Source organism: Poecilia reticulata, chromosome 8 (assembly GCF_904066995.2).
Source record: "Poecilia reticulata chromosome 8, P_reticulata-male-v2, whole genome shotgun sequence".
Lineage (NCBI taxonomy): Eukaryota > Metazoa > Chordata > Actinopteri > Cyprinodontiformes > Poeciliidae > Poecilia > Poecilia reticulata.
In genome coordinates, this window is record NC_088837.1 from 18,809,045 (window position 1) to 18,827,157 (window position 18,113).

Below are 18,113 nucleotides of genomic sequence, written 5' to 3' on the forward strand. Positions count from 1 at the left end.
CAGGGGTTTTGTTTTTCAAGAGCTGTATGCCAAAATCATTAGTATTAAAACAATAAAAGACCTGAAATATTTCAGTTGGTGTGCAATGAATCTAAAATATATGACAGTTTAATTTTTATCATTACATTATGGAAAATAATTAACTTTATCACACTATGCTAATTTTTTGAGAAGGACCTGTATAGTTAAAAATAAATACTCAACATTTAAAATGTATACATATTTTAATAAATTACATTGTTTTTAACATTTATATTAGACGCATATTAAATATTTATTCTGATATTATTAATTCTAACCCTATTTATGACGGGTTTCATGCTAAAATGGAACAGGAAATAGGAATTTCCGTGCGTAATTATTCAGCAATGGCAGCGTCTTGTGCAAGCAACAGTCGCAGGATTCCAACGTGCGTTAAACTTTTATCATTCAAAGATTTACCAAAAGGAAGAAACATTTACACTGTAAAGCAAAATGTACAAAACATGACATAAAGTAGTGATTGTCAGGCATTATTTAGTATCATTTATATTCATAAAAAAAGGCGTAGATACATGAAATATTAGCATTTTCATTAAGACAGACCTGAGCTAGAAATAATGTAGAGCATAATATAAAACAAGTGGATATTAAAGTTTATCCACAACACTGTACGAGGTTCAACTATAGTGGAAATAAAGCTTAAAGAGTCAAAACATTCTAACATATTACAGAAGCTGATATGCTGTGGTAATTCTTTTTTTTTTTTTCTTTTTTTATAAAAAAAAATGCAAGACTGAGTTTTAGGACGACATCTGTTTTCCAGGACACAAATGATTCTGACCACAGAATACTGCTTTTCAAAATTCCTGTGAATCCATGGAGTACTCCTGCATCCGCTCCACTACGAAGAAGCACAGAGTCCCGGCAAAGCCGAGGATGACCAGGAGCAGGAGCTGCCACGTCAGCAGAAGGTAGCCGCTGTAGAAGAACGCCGCTGCTGCACTCACAGACTTTAACAGGAAACATAAATTGTATTGTTGGTTGTGAGAAGAAAGAACTGCAAGCTTTGCAACATCTCATCTGTAGCCATGTTTGTCCGACTGTGGAACATGTTACACGGGTGGTAGTTGAGCTACCTCTAGTGGCACTCAGAAGAAATTTTTGGCATTAATTACAAAGTAAATATGTACAAATTAACTGTGACAAAGTGGACAACAGTGCACTAGGAACAGTTTGCTAGGTGTGATGTATGTTTATTTTTACATTGCTCTGAAGTTAGAAAATGGATCTGACAAAGACATCAAACCCAACTTAACCATGTTGGAGTTCCATGTTCCACAACTAACAGTTGATTCCTTCACTTTTTATTTACAGTGGCTATCGCTAACTTTCATGTGAAAGGCAGCCATGTTGAATTTTAGACTCAGGGTTGGTGAGAGTCCTTCACTTTTCCTCGTTGCCATTTTGAATTACAAGACAGTTGAGAATTTCAGCTTCTATGGATACATTATTTTCAGATTTACTACAGTTTTAAAATGTCTGACAAAATTGTGGTAAAGTTTGGGAACCACTGTACTAGTGATGCTGCTTCTGTTTGAATGAAGTAGCATCCTCTCATTTGTCAGATTAAATGTACCTTTTTAAAATAACATTTTGAAAATAACAAGATTGTATTAAATATACTTTTAACTAAGCCCACCTCTGTATTGAAAACACTGTATATACTTTTTTTTTTTTTGGTGTCCTGATGTAATATTCTAATCTTAAATGTGTTTTCATTAGTTGAAAATCTGCATAATTAACAGAATAATGGCCTGAAATAAATGAACTTTTCAATAATCAAATTTTTTTAATATCACTGTAATTGTCCCATATTTTAGCATAATTAGCTTGATGAAATCCGTCTAGTTTTAAAAAAAAATTATAATTAAATGTTTAAAATCATCCAGCAAATTGTAATTTTTGCTAATCTGAGTAAACACAAAAAACAGTTTTTTAAATGAGTATTTCATCTATACTCATTGTAAAAGTGTAATTGTTCCCTAAGTGTTTATTGGACAAAAGTGGTAAAGAACTTTGTGGTTGTTTATTTGATCAGCAGTGGTTTTCACATTTGATGTTTGGACAGCTTTCTCCATTATGAAAGAAAATTATCAAATGCAAACTGCTAAAGAGAAAAAAAAAAGAAAGAAATTTGTATGAAGACAAACAGTTTTTTTTTGTTTGTTTCATAGCACTGCATGCCAGCATAGAGTTAAGACTTGCTCATTATAATACCTTGAAAAACATGCTCCACTATTTGAAAAGCAAGCTTAGAAAATATCACAATTTCCTAGAGGTAATTCTTTTTCAAGATCAACTGTGCTGCAAAGAAAAGAGGGGCGAGGTGAAGATTTGCCTTTCTGACACCTTCCATCCCTATTAATGAGGCTTCAGCTGAATTTATTTCACACTTGACAGGACAACATTTTGACTGAGCTTCGCTCGGCTCTGCTAACAACGTCTGAGAATTGGCAATCGAGGATTACCTGGATGAATTTAAAGATGGCGAAGGCGGGCGTGCTTTGTTCGGCGTAAACATAGCCCAGGATGCTGTAGAGCTGCGTGTTGAAGCAACTATCTCCGAGTCCAAGCAGGAAGGAGCACAGCAGGGCAATGGATGCACTGAAGGAGAAAACACAGTGCTTATTAATAACATGACATGAATAACAACCGGCTGTGCAGCAGCTCGAATTCCCTCCTGTTAAATAACGAGAGGAACCACCTACGATGGGCTTAGAAATGGATTTTTCTTTGTGGTGGATTCAACGACGACAGGCGCGTCGTCTGGGATGTTGAGGAAAATCAGGTAGGAAGCGATGAAATGGACGACCATCCCGAGAAACACCACCGAGGTTCGTCTGAAGCGGCTGTTCTTGCACAGCAGTCCAAACAACCCCCCACCTGGTGGGACAGGGAGAACTTCCGAGAACCTCTCGTGGGGATTTTTAAATCTCTGTGAGCAGCGCGCTGACCCACCTACTATTTCTCCGATGCCCACCACGATCCCAGAGATCCCAATCAGGCCTTTGGCCGCTTCTCCAAAGTGGGCAGTCGCGCCGATGCACGTCCCGTACACTCCGCTGTAGAAAGACAGCTCGAGCCCTGGACAAACCGGGACGGTGTGTTTTCAGCTCCAGCTTCAAGCATTTCACAACAGGCAGGACGATTTTCTACGTTTTCCCCTACCGCTGTAGACCATGCAGGGGCTCAGGAGCATTATAGTTTTTGTCTTCAATAGATGCAGGATGGTTTCTGTAAGAAAAGAAAAAATAGAATCCAATGCACTCATTTGAATTGCTAATGAAGCCTTTTTTTTTTTTTTTTTTTTTTTTTGAACAAATATGCCTCGTTTACTGCTTCACAAAGCGTGGATTAAAATGCAGACATTAAAGCCCAATTTTCTCCTTAGAATTAAAGTTCTGTGCTGGAAGAGGATGGGAGGGGAAAAAAAAAAAAAAAACGAGCCAAAGAGCCACATTTAAATGCAGAAAGGAAAGCACCCAGGAGAGGCTTCCATTCAGGCTGATAGAGAAATCTAGATTTTAGGGCAGAAATCCCAGTAGGTTTGTTTATGTATGCCTTGATGCCCTTTCTGACATGAATCAGCATGCATCTTTGATAAACCCGATATCTTTCGAGGCAGGTGCACACAAGTCTACGTGTGCACAAGATACACACGAGACAAAGAGCAATCAGATCATCCAAACAACCCGGGGCAGCACTGAAAGCGGGAGCAACTGCGGCAGAGTTTCCAGTTGACAAACAGAGAGATAATCTGAGATAAACTCGCGCTAAGGCACTGTCTGTGTACTCTGTCGCGTCGCAGGGAGATTTTTATCCACATGAAAGCAAGTTTTACTTGAAGAAAAACAAAACTGCCTGCCTAGCTGCAGAATGGAAGCAGTCAGATGTGACGCAAATACAAATCACCAGGAAACAAAAGGAAAATGTCAAGTTTTTTTGGTTTGTTTTTTTTCGTGGGGGGGGGGAGGGGAGAGGAGATGGGCGGAAGCCGGGGAGGGAGGGGATGGTTAGATCTCTAATGGTTTCAGATCAGCTGTGAAAAACTATTGGGTGAAAAAAGCACAGCATTGTGATGCCATCAGTCATTTTGGGCCTCATTTGCAACACAGAGCTCAAGATAAAGACTGTAGTGATCACCAAAATTAAATAAATGTAAGAATTTTTTTTTTGTTTCATAAAGTACTTAGTGTTTTAACAGAACACTAAGTTCTGTTAAAACAGAACTTAGTGTTCTGTTTCTCAGTGAAAAGAAATAATGTTTGGGTTTATATGTTAACAACACATTCTCAGAATTATTCTTTTTTTGTAATCCTAATTAACTTTAATTATATACAGTGTCCCTTAAATGCAGCAGTTGGTGTATTGTATTTTGAGTGTATCTCAATAAATATAAATATTATCAACTCATTTTATTAAACCCACATAAAGTGATAATGCCTAATAAATGAGACAGATTTATTAAAACTAGAGTAAAATATGCTTCAGTTATTTTTGATCATTTTCTACCACATTTTCCTTTCACTCAACTTTCCACTAATATCATGGCACACAGAACTTTGTAAACAGTCAACTTCTCTATCAATAACTTTTCATGAATATGGTCTGGACAACTGTCAAGTCAGCAGTCTTATAATTGTGTAGGCCATAAAATAATATTCCAACCTTTGATTTAAGTGTGTATTCAACGTGAAAGAAAGTGTAAAGTTAAGAAAGAAATCACTTTAGCACAACCATTTGCACCTCCAACAATAACTATACAACTCAAACCTGTTTTTTTATTTATTTTTTTTATTTTAATGAATCAGATTAGAGAGTAACCCGGCCGTAACCTCCTTGTTTCCCCCTGGGGCATAAATACTGACAGAGGTTCATAAAAAGTCAATTTTTCTTAGCTAGTCTTCAAAATGGGAAAGAGAAGAGAAATCACAGTCAAATATGAATAAACAGTTTAAAACAACTTAAGCTCTTGCAGAGAAACCTGGATGAAGATGGAGGTTTATTTTGCTGCACTTAAAACAAATGTTAAGTTTGCTGTAAGAGAAATGCAGCAGTTTCCTTACGTGTCAGATTATGTCTTTGGAAGAAAAGATGTTTTTATATTTGGATTTTTTTTTTTTTTTTTAACTTTTTTACCTGGGATTCAAATATTTGTGGAGAGCACTGTAAGTAAGGGATTTTCTCAGTTGAACTCATGTCGCTTTTACTGCATTTCTGATCCTGTGCAATAAAGTCTAAATAAAAACTTACGGAACTCCGTTTTGGTGTCCTGCAGAGCGGTGTTTGCTCTGTTCTTGTACCTAAACAGCAGAAGAGACATGGATGTGAAACTTCTGCAATGCTCAAAGTGATCAACAGAAATAAATTACACAGAGAAATGCATGGATTTACTCCAGAGAGGAAACACGAAGTGAACTACATCTCTAAGAGAGCTCGGTTTCTTTATGGAAAATATTTTTCTCGTCTGACTTTCAGTTGTCTTTCTTTTCAGGTCCTCGTCTACATTTGTGAAAATTAATTGATTGCAGCGTACTCTTCCTGAGTGCCGTCACTGGGCTCGACTCGGTCAAAATAAAAAAAATAAAAAAACATGGACAAAAAAACAAATTCCAGTGTAATTTTTTTTGAAGGACAAATCCGGTTCCAAATTTCCGCAAAGCTGTACCATTACGTTCATCTTGAGAAACACTTGGAAAATCCAAGACGGGCAATTTGGAGGAAAAATCATTTTTGGGAAGGTTTTATCAAAGAGAAAAGAAAAAAAAAAAGTAAATTCACAACTGTTTCCTCTTTGATTCGACCTCAGTACATTCTGGTTGATTTTGTAAGACCGCGGGGTAAGAGGTGTAATTATCTAAAGTACGGTCCTTTACATTGTGCGCGTTGAGAGCAGCGACTGCCCTTCCTCTTCAGACTGCAGCTCCTCTTCACGATGACTCGTCCTCAGCACCAGGAAGCTGAGCGTGCCAAGGATGGAGGAGACCAGCAGGAACAGAAAAATATTCCTCCTGCTGCTGTCTGAGATGAAAATAAACGGCTTTAATAAAAGGCGACAGACATTTTAAGACCGCCGAGCTGAGACAGATTTATAATTACCAGCCAGTCGTATAATCCTGCGCGACGATAATTTACTTGCATCATCGTGCAACATTTTTGCTTTTAGAATCAAAACGGTAATTAGCCGAGTCTGACTTCACCTGATATTTCTGATTTTCCGTCCCAGTCGAGGTAAATGTAGAGATTCCCAAACAGCATGCTGCAAATGAAAGGGACTCTATTAATGAATGGGGGAAAAAAAAGAAAAGAAAAAAAAAAAAGCTTCTATTGTCTTTTTGATCATTAGCACAGCTGGCCTGTTTGTTTTCACCCGTCCATAAATATGCCGCCCACTTTCCCTGTAGGGAGCTTTTAAATCAAGCCTGCTGTACAAGTACACACTGCCCACAATTGCTCTTTATATATTATACAGTGCACTGTATATTCACTACATGCCATGTTATCCCAGTGTCAGCATTCTGTGTGAAGTTTATGGAGCGTGGCACCCACAGAAATCCCCACAATGAAATGTAAAATGTAGCCTGTGCTTGTCGTTACATAAAAAAGAACAAATGTTGTCTCTCTGAAAAGTCCCATAAAGTAACACATCAGCTGCCATCATGCAAACACTGCCACTGAGCAGCAGTGACTCTGGCCATGTGTCATTTTGAGCATGGTCCTAGGTGGAGCTGTTTTCTTTTTTCTTCCAATGTTTTCATCTGTTCATTGATTTAAAAAAAAATAATAATAATAATAAATGAATTAATCTACTATTCCTCCACACTCATGCGAGCGAAAAGCACGCAAGTCTGAGGAAAATACAAAAAACTTACTGCAGTGCAGTATTTTGTAGCTGAAATAAAGATTAGAGATATTCTAGAATGGATTGCGACTTGACGTGAAGGAGATTGATTTTATTTGATGTTCACCAGGAGTTCTGCCAAGGAGGAAAAAGGCCTGGGCAGTGGCAGATCCTTTATACTCGCATACCCAGCGCTGTTTCCTTCTCAGCTAAATCTGTGCTAAAACATAATTTTTATTTTTATTTTTTTGTGGGAATGGGGATAATTAGAAAGACTTTGTGAAACGTATGCATTTGTTTATTTATGAATTTATTTTGTGGCGTAAAGATGTTGAAGTTCTGTTGTGGCCTTGAGCTGTTGTGTGCCACAGTGAGATTAAGATTACGCATGACCTCCGTCTGGGGACCCCGTGTGAAAACACTGTGGAATACACAAAGCCTAATTAAATTTCAGCAACGCACATTTGCAGAATTATATTTCAGAATAAAGAAAATAAAAAATAAATCTTGCACTTCAATTATCGGTCAGTAGTTAGACAGGATGTACAAGTGAGAGGAATTTAAGAACCACTGTTACCTTGCTTAGAAGAGGTAAGAATCTCCTTAGAGTTAAAAAAAAAATCCTAAATATTTAATGGACTCTTGTCCATCACTTAATTTTCATGTTTGTCAGTATTCAATTTTTCTTTATTTCCCTTCTACTTGTTTAAAAATGACCTTTTTTAATTAAATCTTTTTATTTTTAAGGTGCTTTTCAGGCAGCAGGCCGTGATTAAATAATATGACTTCCTCTGTTCTCACAGATGTCTTAATAATTATTCAGGCAATTTAAGAATGAGGAAAAAAATCTCATCAACTTTCATGATAATTATAACCGGTCTGTGTAAGTTTTAAGCATTTTACCCTTTAAACATAACCCATAATCTGTATGCATCAAGCCTCTTTTCTGCTTTTTGGAGCTTAAAAGCTGTGACCTTTAATTGATGTTTTTCCACTTGGTGGATTAGTGTAATTTAAATGTAAAAAAAACGATGAGCAAGTTGTTAAGTGAACCATTTGAAAAATTATGTTTGAGTGGTAGAAAATGTTACCTACATTAATTTTATTTTTAGAAATAATGAATATCTGCCCATGGTGAGGTTTTCACATAAATAAGCGAGGTTTCCAAAAAAAAAAAAAAAAAAAAAAAAAAAAAGTTCCATTAAATATCTAGATCTATTTGTGTCTTTGATTAAATATCCGTATACATGTGGTCCCCTTCCAGGAACCCCGGTGAGGAGAAGCAGAGGTTATTCATGACTGCTAACAGTGACATTCTGTGTTTGTGTTTGCAGCCTGTGAGCCACTGAATCATAAGTTTATTATGGCCGCGATCATCCCTGCAGAGTCAGATTAGCATTGCCCTATTGGGAGCTTTGGCACAGGTGACAGCCAATGTAATTATAATACTAATTCAATTTGCAAATTGGAGCAAACACAAATTAGCTGTCCAAGCCGGCGTGCATGAGAAATGGGCCAAATCCAAGAAACGAGAAGGGCCAAATCTTGCTCGCTGTGCTTTTAAGGAGCTTTGATGTGTTTAGTTTTAACAAAGAGAGAGAGAGAGAGAGAAAGAGATAGAGAGAGACTAATGGCAGCAACGTCTTTTATTAAAATCTGATTATGGTAAATGAAGAGCAAAGAAACACATCCTGCCGAGACGTAATGTGTTCTGGACAGGAATTCTGGCAGCTTGAGTACAATTGAGTCCTGGATAAATGTAGAGCCTTAGCATTAAGAATTAAGAAAACATTGAAAAATAAAAGTTCCTCCAATTTTAGGAACACATTACACAACGTGGACCAATTAAAAACTGGTACGAGGAATCTTAAATTCCCAAACACAACAAAAGTTGCTCTCACATTAATTCTTCCGTACAATAATTCAAATTCTGAAATAATATGTGCTTTGAGCAAACCTTAAAATATGGACCAGAATTACAGCATGCATGCTTTCCCATTTTGACTGAGCCTGGAGTGTAAACGTGTAGCTTACCTGCACTGTAGTAGACCCCAGAACAAGCCGGTGTTCCTGTTGATGGTGGAGGCTTCGGAGTTTTCCACCAGGAAGTGCCCCTGCGCCGTCCAGAGCACTGCACGACGCAGAGGGGGGGGGGGGGGGGGGGGGGGGAAGATATTCACCACTCAGTTGCTGACAAGAAGGGATAAATGATGCTGGTGTGTAAGTAAGTAAAGCATTCAAATATTCAGTGGCCAAAAGATTAAAAAAATAATAATAATAAAAAATGCAACTCACTGCAGTGTTGTGAGGCAGCATTAAATAAGAAAACTTAAAAACAACTGCTCCAAATTGTTTTTTTTGTGTGTGTGTGTTACTCCTTTAAATAGTAAGTAGATGTTATTCTCTGTATTTTCACCAACATTTATGAGTAAACTCAAGACGCTCTGTGTTACTTGGAGACACAGTTCCTAACCCATTTAGGTTCTAATTCAGGATACACTGTTTATAGCATCGTCGTATTCCAGGCGCAATAATCCCTGCACGCATGATTAACCACAACTTTGATTCTTCTTTTTATTTTATTATTATTATTTTTTTTTTTTTACCGCAGACAAACAGAGCTTCCATGGGCTGCAGTAGCCCAAGGCAAGCATGCTGAACTATTTACAAGCTTTACATTTCTTCAGCTATTCTTAATACCCTGTATGCTGTTTCACTACGATTTCTCAGTAAGAGTAATTAAGCTTACAGAAAAATACAAAAAAGTACAGCTGCTTCAGGTCTTTTAATTTATATAAATAGAGGGTTGGTGAAAAGTTTACATAAACTCATTATTGGGAATGATTAATTTTAGGTTTTCAAGATAGTTTAATTTTGACCACAGACTTTTTGTGGCCATCAACAGGCTTCTGACAGTTCTGGCTGGATATTTGACCACTCTTCTATTGAGGGTTTCTTTCTATACTTTCTGTCATTTTGAGACGGACCTTGCGTTTTGAGCACAGTCTGCAAATTTTCCAACAGATTTGAGGATCTGGGATAGCCTTTCTATTTCTATATTCAGTACCAATATGTCCATTTCGAAACCAGTTTGGTGTGTGTTTCATATTATTGTCCTTTTTGTACACCCAACTGGGCCTGAGCTGCAAACATCTGCAGCAAATTGTCACTCTCGAAGGAAGGAGATTGGTTAAGATGCTTCAGAACAGACGGGAAGCCAAAAAGACTGCGGCACGTTTATTCAAAACTGGAAGAGTCCAGGTTACCGCCCGTCTCTGTCCACTGAGAAGTAGTGAGGTTTTTAAACTGACACTTTCAAGCGCAACTAAAATTTTCTGACAAAAATTGAGCTGTTTGGTAAATATAAGAAAAACTATGTTCAGATGAGTCTTTCAAACACGAGAACACTGAGCCATGTCAGGCATGGAGGTGGTAGCATCATGCTGAGGGTCTGATTTGCTTCAAGTGCACCAGTGCATTGCACAAAGGAATAACAAACCTTCCAATACAAATTCATAACTAACCAAAATATAGTGAGAGAATTTATGAAATGGGAACTTACATGCTGCTCCTACACCGATGAGAACAGAGGTCAGGTAAAATGACCAGGTAGAGGGCATGATGAACACTGCAATGTAACCACTAAACAAAAGCACAGCCGTGAGCCACATGTTTTGAGCACATGTGTCCTCCTTACTTCTCTTTCTCTGCTCTGCACAGCCGAGTTTACCTGTAAAGTAGGCCACTCAAAAACATGGTGAGTTTCGCTCCAATAACTGTAACAACAGTTGGTGCAAGCAGATTGGAGAACGAGAAAACTCCGTAGATGATCCCTAGACTGCAGAAGAAGCAAAGAAAATACAGTTAGCATCTTTATGCGTTTTGAATTTGGTGAAATAATTTTTTTCTTTCTTTCTTTTACCTGTGGTAACCACTTCCGCTGAAAGATGAATTGTTCAGACTTTTCACCACAGTTTGCTGAAAGGAAAATAAAAAATAAAAAATACAAGAAAAAAATGAATTAGGGTTGTCAAAAGAGTTCAGAGCCTGTTTAGCCTCAGGTCGTTCATCCTGTTTGATAATTTCACTGACCATTGAAGAAAATCAGAAACACGAGATGCGCCTGACTAACTCCTCTGACTCCCATTTCCTTCACTTTACAAAAAAAAAAACAGCAGCAGACCGATTGTCTTATTTATGCTTTCATTTATAAAAGCCGTAGCTATAGTACATAAGTAATAGCTGCGAGGTTGGTCGTGTTGATTTGTAACACAAGATTTCATTTTTGAGACACTGTTTTGATTAAAATACATCTTCAATCTGCAAAATTAGCGCTTGAGGAATCCACAGTACAAACTAAAAAGCACCATGGTAGACAGATGATAGGTTTTGAACTTACTTCAACGTTCCCACAGGTGGTGAAGGCGGTGAAAATGAACAGAAATCCTACACCCAAAACCACAACGTTGTAAGTCCTTCTGTCTGCCATTGTCTTCTTTTGTTTTTCCTCCTAATACATTATAAGTATTCGTGCTTTTAACGTCCTCTGTCGATGAAATTCCACCTACAACTCTTAAATCCTGGAGGACCCGAGTGTCTCCATTTTTACGAAGTTTACTAACTGCTTAGTTATAGTTTTATTCGCAAACAGCAACCAGAGGAGCACTGAGAAGATGCAAATAGAAAAGCAACAGTGAAGCACTGTACACGAGAACACTTCCTTCCTATTATACGAAGTACACATGACAACTTGTGACTTTAATTACAAGCAGTTTTTTCCGCTCATTTTCCTTTTCACTCAGACTTTTTCTTTCGTCGTCATGAGGACGGTCGTGACAGTTGTTCTGGGTTCTGCCTCTTCTTCTGTCCGAGTAATTTGTGGTGATTTAGGCTGATTTGTGTTTGCTGCCGTCCGGAGGTGGCCACGGGGAACGTACCTTCAAGAAAATTACTGGACATTTGCAAAATATGAATAAAAACTTCAACAATTACAAAACAATTATTGTGTTACAAAGTAATGTGAGATTTATACAACATGCTCTTCTGTGTATTGTGAATCTATTTAGCTGTCAGTTTTGAGAATCCAAAGTGTTTAAAAGCAAAGAAGTGAAAATGAGATATTATTCCAGTAGGCTGGCTATCATTGTCATTTTTGAAATAGTTGTATGGCTTTTTTATATATTTTCAAGCGGTTGGCAAAAACATCTGATTTTATTTTGAATTCCAAGATATTTTCAAAGACGAAAAACAAGATTAAAAGTTCCATCGTTCGATGTCTGTCTTGGCTGCTACAGTGCAAAGATGCGCAAAATAACAAGAGTGTGCGCTGTCACTTACTTCCGCCTTCACATCCACGTTTTCCAGATGTGACTACTACGTACATGTCTACATTTAGTTTCAAATTATTTCTTTAAAAATCTATTTTTAACAAAGATTATTTCATGGTTCTCATTTTCCCAATTAAACTGACAACAAAGTTACACATATTTGTAAGTTATACATATTTTCCACGTAAAACATTCTCCAAATGCGCATGCGCGTTTCTATCATATCCGTTTTATGATAAATTGTCTACAAAGGGTTTAACTAAGTCAAGTTTGCGTAACTGTATTTTTATACATATATTTTGAACAATTAAATTATATTAACACATTTTTGCCATCCATATTAATTTATTGGCGTGCCATAATTAACTTATTTTAGACATAGTGGTATCGGAGTCATCCTGCTTCCTGTATCCTCTTTGCCACAAACCGACAGATTGTACACAATCATCATGGCGACGCAGGATGGTGGGTATAGAGAAAATTTAGCAAAAATACACAAAACATTTTTAGTTTACGTTTATGTTGTAGCAATAAAATGTCACGTATGTCTAATTTAGTCTTTGAAACATGCTGTTATTATTAGACGGTGATGTAAATGTGCGTTTCTCTGCTACGTTTTTTCTGTAAATGTTCAGCAGCGGTCCTGCTAGCAAACGTTAACGATAGCTAACATCAGTTACATTTATCTATATTTGACGACAGCTGCTATTAAGGTCGAAAGCATTAACAAGTGTGAGCATTTGACCGTAAATTATCATTACATAAATAAGACAATTAAAGACAGTTAACGAAAGTACTGGAATTCCATGCAATAGCTCACGGTAATGTGACTACTTTGGCTAAAATCCTCAGTTTTTGGGTGTTTGGTTTTTTTTTGTTGCTTTGTCTGCCATAATTGCATAATTTACGTTTGTTTATTTTGTTTTTAAAAAAAATTCGTTCATGGTACAAAACGCTGTGGTGACTTTAATTAAATGTGAGCGATAGAAAGAGCTAGAAAGACCTAGAGAGTGAATGCGGCTGAGGAGGGAAAAAAAACTCTACCTTAGGAACCTTCAATGTGTTATCTAAAAAAACATCCTCATACTTTATATGTTCAGATGAGCAGAGGAATCTCAAGCAGTACTCAAATAGATTATCATGAAGACCCACTGACTGTATATGCACACTGCTACTATAATCTTGAAACATTTTTGCATAGCATAAAAAATTTAGAATTTAGTTTTAGGAGAAAAAAAAAAAGTCAACCAACTAGTCAGATGTTTTTTTCTACAGAAAGTTCAGTGTTTTGTTTGATCAAAGGCAGTAAACTCAAGAGGCCCAGAATCCCATTTTCTCTTGGAATTCAGTGTTTCACGGGACATCAGTAGTTCAGTAAACAAGATAACAAATGTGTTTGCTCTAATTATGAGTTAAAATATTCTTAATTGGTAGACTTAATAGCTCCCCTTTCAGAATAACATGCCACATATGTTAATTAGGATTATGATTACTGGCCAAACGTGTGGTATGGTGGAAAACTCCTGGTTGTTTTACCTCATTGCCATGTACTTGGATGGTTTTACCTCATTTCTTTATGTGTGGAAATGAGTTGTCTGCCACAAGATGTTTCTAAATTTCTATCTGGTTTTATAAGCAACCATTTAAAGTGCTGAAGCTCTTGTAGACTATGCTCAAAAGTAGTAAAGCTCTTGTGAGGTGTTTTCCCTTTCAGCGCTCAGTAATATGGATAAGTGGTATGGGCTTAAACATTTGCATTTTATTTGTTGTTGATTTAGACATTTATCACACACTTTGATCTAAAATTAAAACTTACCCAGTTTTAGTAATCAAATTTGATCATAACACTGTGCTGACTTTAGTGTTTTGTCTGTAGTTACTTGTAGTAACTAAATATTTGTTTTACTCTTTCTTCAGTCTTAAATAACAGTCATAAACATTTTCTCTGGAATAGACCGTGTTCCGCTGACACATATTCCAGGAATTCTTGTTTCATTTTACTTGAATAAATACAAACCGGATGCTTTTGCAGGAGATGACGGAGCCGTAATGGACACTGAGACTGAGGCAAAGCCAACAGAAGCCGAGGCATTTGGTGAAAATGTGGAAAAGGCCGACGCAGAATCTACATCCCTCACAGATGCAGGAAATGCCACAACTCAGGACTCTAGTATTAGCAATGGCGACGACGCAGACGACAAGCAGGAGACAGTGGACTTGAAGATTATCTGGAGCAAGAACAAATACGACCTGAAAATTCCTGTCGACAGTACCGGAGCCAAGCTAAAAGAGAGGATCCATGCGCTCACTGGTAGGAGTGTGAAATTGTTTAAATGACTTTTTTTTAAATTACTTTTTATGACAAACATTGTCGGCTAGGAACTGAAGGAGTTCTCGCGTTGTTTTTAGGTCTTCCACCAGCAATGCAGAAAGTGATGTACAAAGGACTGCTTTCAGAGGACAAGACGCTACGTGACATAAAGGTTACAAACGGGGCAAAAATAATGGTGGTCGGATCTACAATAAATGATGTATTGGCTGTTAACACACCGAAAGAGGTTGTTCAGCAGGAAGTTAAAGCCGAGGAAAACAAGAAGGAACCCTTATGCAGGCAAAAGGTAAGATTTTTTTCAACAGCACTGTTAAACATTGAAGTTGTATGGATTGTTTTAAAAACCCGCATTGTGTCTTCAGCAACACAGGAAAGTACTGGACAAAGGTAAACCAGAAGATATAATGCCAGCTATCAAAGGAGCAAAGGTGAGGGGTGACGATTAGAGCTCATTCAGGTTGTCTACAGCTGTCCAGCATATGTTTTGTCTTTCAAGTGAACTTACAAGGGATTAATAGCTCCTTTGTCGTACCAACAGGAACGATTACCAACAGTGCCTTTATCCGGAATGTTTAACAAATCCGGAGGAAAAGTAAGACTCACATTCAAACTGGAGCAAGATCAGCTGTGGATCGGAACAAAAGGTGACGTTATGACTCCTGACTGAGGTCCCAGTGGTGCAGAGATGCTGGCTATGTTGATGCAGTTCTGCTTATGCTTATGCTTTCTCACTTGCAGAGAGAACAGAGAAAGTTCCAATGGGCTCTATTAAAAATGTAGTGTCCGAACCCATCGAAGGCCATGACGACTATCACATGATGGTAACTATCGTTGTTGCTCTCTGCATGTCAGATTTATGATTTAGCTGTAAAGTAAAATAAAAGAAAAATCTAATACTCAGAGCTAGCTGATGTGTGTTTGGGCTATACTACCCAGAAAAGTTCAGAAGGTAAGATTGTTTTATTTACTTACAGAGAAGGATGGAGCTCAGCTGTATTTTCTAAGTAAAAAGTATTTTGAGGGTGTGAAAAGCTGTTGTAGCTTTTCCAGGAAAGCTTTGAGGGAGTTGTGTGCATCATTGAGTCATAATTTTCAGTGTTTTTGGGAGGAATATTCTCAGGAAAGGCTCTTTTAAGATAAAACTAGTAGTGTGGCATTATAAAGAACTCTGTCAAAGATATGTGTCTCATAGCTTTGCACATATGGAAATAATCAACCACGGGATTTGCTTTATGAATCACAGACTAGGGTCATTATTGCAGTGAAGTACTTTTCTTGGAACATATCTAGTATCTGTGCATGTATGACTTATAAAACTTCTTAATTAATCATCAGCACCACCTTACTGAACACGTTAAGTTTAATAGCAGACGGAATAAATGTCTTGTTTAACTGGTTCAGGTTTTGGACCACAGTATGTACATTTGATCAGTAACACAACCCGGATGCATGATAGCAGAAATATTGAATCCGATTCTAGAATCACAGCTCTGCTTTGAGTTTAAACATCCTAACGAATGAAATGTGCTGCACGGAGCTCAGAGGGGAGAGAATTAAATGTTGTACGTTGTGCATTCTGTTACAGCATTTCAGAAAAAACAAATACACATATGTATATATAATGTGGTAGTTTGCTGCTTCCGGTCGTGGACAGTAGGTTGTGGTTGATGGAGCAATAAAGTCTACTATGTACCAGAAAACCCAGAAATAATCCTTCAGTTTATAACCTTAAGCTCAGTCACAGTTTGGGTTATGCAGGAAGACGGGTATCTAAAGCAAACCAGCTATCATGTAAAAAATAATTCTACAAAATGGCCTTCTATTTGCAGTCCAGGTCTGTTAAATGGATTCATATTATGATAGAACACATAATGTATGCTAACAAACATTGTTTCAGTGGTGGGATGGTAGGCCCGAAGGCATGCAACAAGATGTTTCCTTGTACTGATTGTAGGCTTGATGAAGTCTGGGTTGTGACAGATCTGAAGACACAACGATAAGAACCAGTTGGACATACAGTCCTTTGTCACTGTATTCAGTAACACTGAGGTTTTCACTCTGAAGACTTAAACAAGAGGCATAACATATAAAAACAAATAATGTCAGTCATGTGGGTAAGCTGTCGTATTCCTTGTGATCCCAAAATTCCTCACCAGTTTATCTTCCACTTCTGCAGGCTTTTCAGTTGGGTCCAACGGAAGCCTCTCAGTATTGGGTCTACTGGGTGCCTGCACAGTTTGTCGATGCAATCAAAGACACAGTCCTTGGAAAATGGCAGTATTTCTAATGTGCCTCTTTTTTTGACAATGATGAACTGGGATGGAGAGGAGGAGCCAATAAAAAAAAATCAAATAAAATAAAAAAAAAAACTGGAGACTAAAGTGAGGCTTGAGGAACAGTTGGGAAGCTTTTTGAAGGAAACTGACGGATGCCTGTGGACTAACTATCTTGTTTTTAGGTTAAAGGTGCACTATGCGGCAGCATACCATTTCTCAGCCCTGTTGATCAATGTTTTCAGCAAATCCAAGGGAAAATTAAAAAAAATGTACAGAAATTGCTAACACTTTTTCTTCAGTTATTCTTAAAAATAAATAAAATTTATTTAATGAAATAAATGCACCCTGAGTTGTTTGACTCATTTGGTTCCTTTTGAATTGTGCCTGCTTTTTGAAACACAATAAGGGTCTGATTGAGGTTTGATATAGATCCGAAATGGAGTTTTCCAATTTGGCTTAGTTGTTTTGCTTTTTGCATATTTGCTTTCTTGAAATTAAAGTCTTATACATTACAACAAAAAACGGGGAGAAAATTGTCGAATTTGTGCTTGAATTACAGAGCTTTTTTTTTTTTTTAGGTTTTCTGAGAACCTCTTCTGCTTCAACAAATTATGTACAGAAAAGAGGAAACAAAATTGCATCTACAAACCGCAGTAGAAGGGTTAAGATTGGTCAAACCAACTTGCTTTATATTTAAGAAATGAATTAATCAGGACTACAGCATCAAACAAAACTACATGAATTACTATCTTATTCTTTCAGTGTGGAATAGGAGCGTCAGGAACAACTGTATGTTTTAAGATACCAGTTTGGACTTTTGAACTAAGATTTTGAATTTATGTGTACATCTGTTAATAATAATTTGCTACACTGTAGGCATTTGATTTCATTCAGATATATAGATGCATCTCAATAAACTACATACTTGAAAAATTAAACTCGGATTTATTATGCACAGAGGGATATATTGCAAGGGCTGATTTCTTTTCTAACCAAATTGTTGTTTATGGCTAAGTAAACGCTTCCCTTTTTATTTTTCCAAGAGTATTAAAAAAAATACATAAACAGATTGAAATATCCAGTGAAGGATATTTCCATGTACTGTACAGTATGTACATTCGATAGCTGCCTCCTCTTTGCATGAATTACTGAAGATGGTGTGGCATTGAGCACTGCTGGGGCGTCGAGCCCAGATTGCTTTAACAGCGGCCTTTGACTGGGCCATACTGTTTTATCTGGCATCTCTAATCTTCCTCTTGATTCTCAGTTTTGTCTTTGGGGTTTTGTTCGAGCCA

At 37.3% G+C, this 18,113-nt stretch overlaps 2 protein-coding genes across 4 annotated transcripts; one reads left to right on the plus strand and one right to left on the minus strand.

Annotated features, from left to right (window-relative positions):
• Positions 1-409: 409 nt before the first annotated feature.
• Positions 410-11,784, minus strand: LOC103468682 (UNC93-like protein MFSD11). 2 transcript variants are annotated; one of them, XM_008415924.3, is made up of 13 exons: positions 11,283-11,770; positions 10,806-10,861; positions 10,614-10,721; positions 10,446-10,525; positions 8,918-9,014; positions 6,243-6,301; positions 5,919-6,063; positions 5,296-5,345; positions 3,211-3,276; positions 3,001-3,126; positions 2,751-2,925; positions 2,511-2,646; positions 410-992 (listed from the first exon to the last, which is right to left on the minus strand). In XM_008415924.3, the coding sequence occupies exons 1-13, from the start codon at positions 11,370-11,372 to the stop codon at positions 840-842; spliced, it is 1,341 nt and encodes a 446-aa protein (XP_008414146.2). In that variant the 5' UTR covers positions 11,373-11,770; the 3' UTR covers positions 410-839. The 2 variants fall into 2 exon arrangements, with proteins under 2 accessions (XP_008414146.2, XP_017161783.2); XM_017306294.2 differs by having other exon boundaries at positions 2,751-3,126; positions 11,283-11,784.
• Positions 11,329-17,157, plus strand: ubfd1 (ubiquitin family domain containing 1). 2 transcript variants are annotated; one of them, XM_008415926.3, is made up of 7 exons: positions 11,329-11,351; positions 14,243-14,521; positions 14,620-14,828; positions 14,905-14,970; positions 15,081-15,186; positions 15,281-15,363; positions 16,719-17,157. In XM_008415926.3, the coding sequence occupies exons 2-7, from the start codon at positions 14,260-14,262 to the stop codon at positions 16,827-16,829; spliced, it is 837 nt and encodes a 278-aa protein (XP_008414148.1). In that variant the 5' UTR covers positions 11,329-11,351; positions 14,243-14,259; the 3' UTR covers positions 16,830-17,157. The 2 variants fall into 2 exon arrangements, with proteins under 2 accessions (XP_008414148.1, XP_008414147.1); XM_008415925.3 differs by lacking the exon at positions 11,329-11,351 and adding an exon at positions 12,488-12,675.
• Positions 17,158-18,113: the final 956 nt, after the last annotated feature.

What these genes read in the sequence shown, in the direction of transcription:
- LOC103468682 (XM_017306294.2), bottom strand. Translation starts at nt 11,372, where the DNA reads ATGGCAGACAGAAGGACTTACAACGTTGTGGTTTTGGGTGTAGGATTT. An exon ending in CATCGGTGTAGGAGCAGCAT is followed by an intron (nt 9,015 to 10,445) that starts GTAAGTTCCCAT and finishes TGCGTCGTGCAG; the next exon opens with TGCTCTGGACGGCGCAGGGG. An exon ending in TGGGGTCTACTACAGTGCAG is followed by an intron (nt 6,302 to 8,917) that starts GTAAGCTACACG and finishes TTTCATTTGCAG; the next exon opens with CATGCTGTTTGGGAATCTCT.
- ubfd1 (XM_008415925.3), top strand. An exon ending in AACCCTTATGCAGGCAAAAG is followed by an intron (nt 14,829 to 14,904) that starts GTAAGATTTTTT and finishes TTGTGTCTTCAG; the next exon opens with CAACACAGGAAAGTACTGGA. An exon ending in ATGACGACTATCACATGATG is followed by an intron (nt 15,364 to 16,718) that starts GTAACTATCGTT and finishes CCACTTCTGCAG; the next exon opens with GCTTTTCAGTTGGGTCCAAC.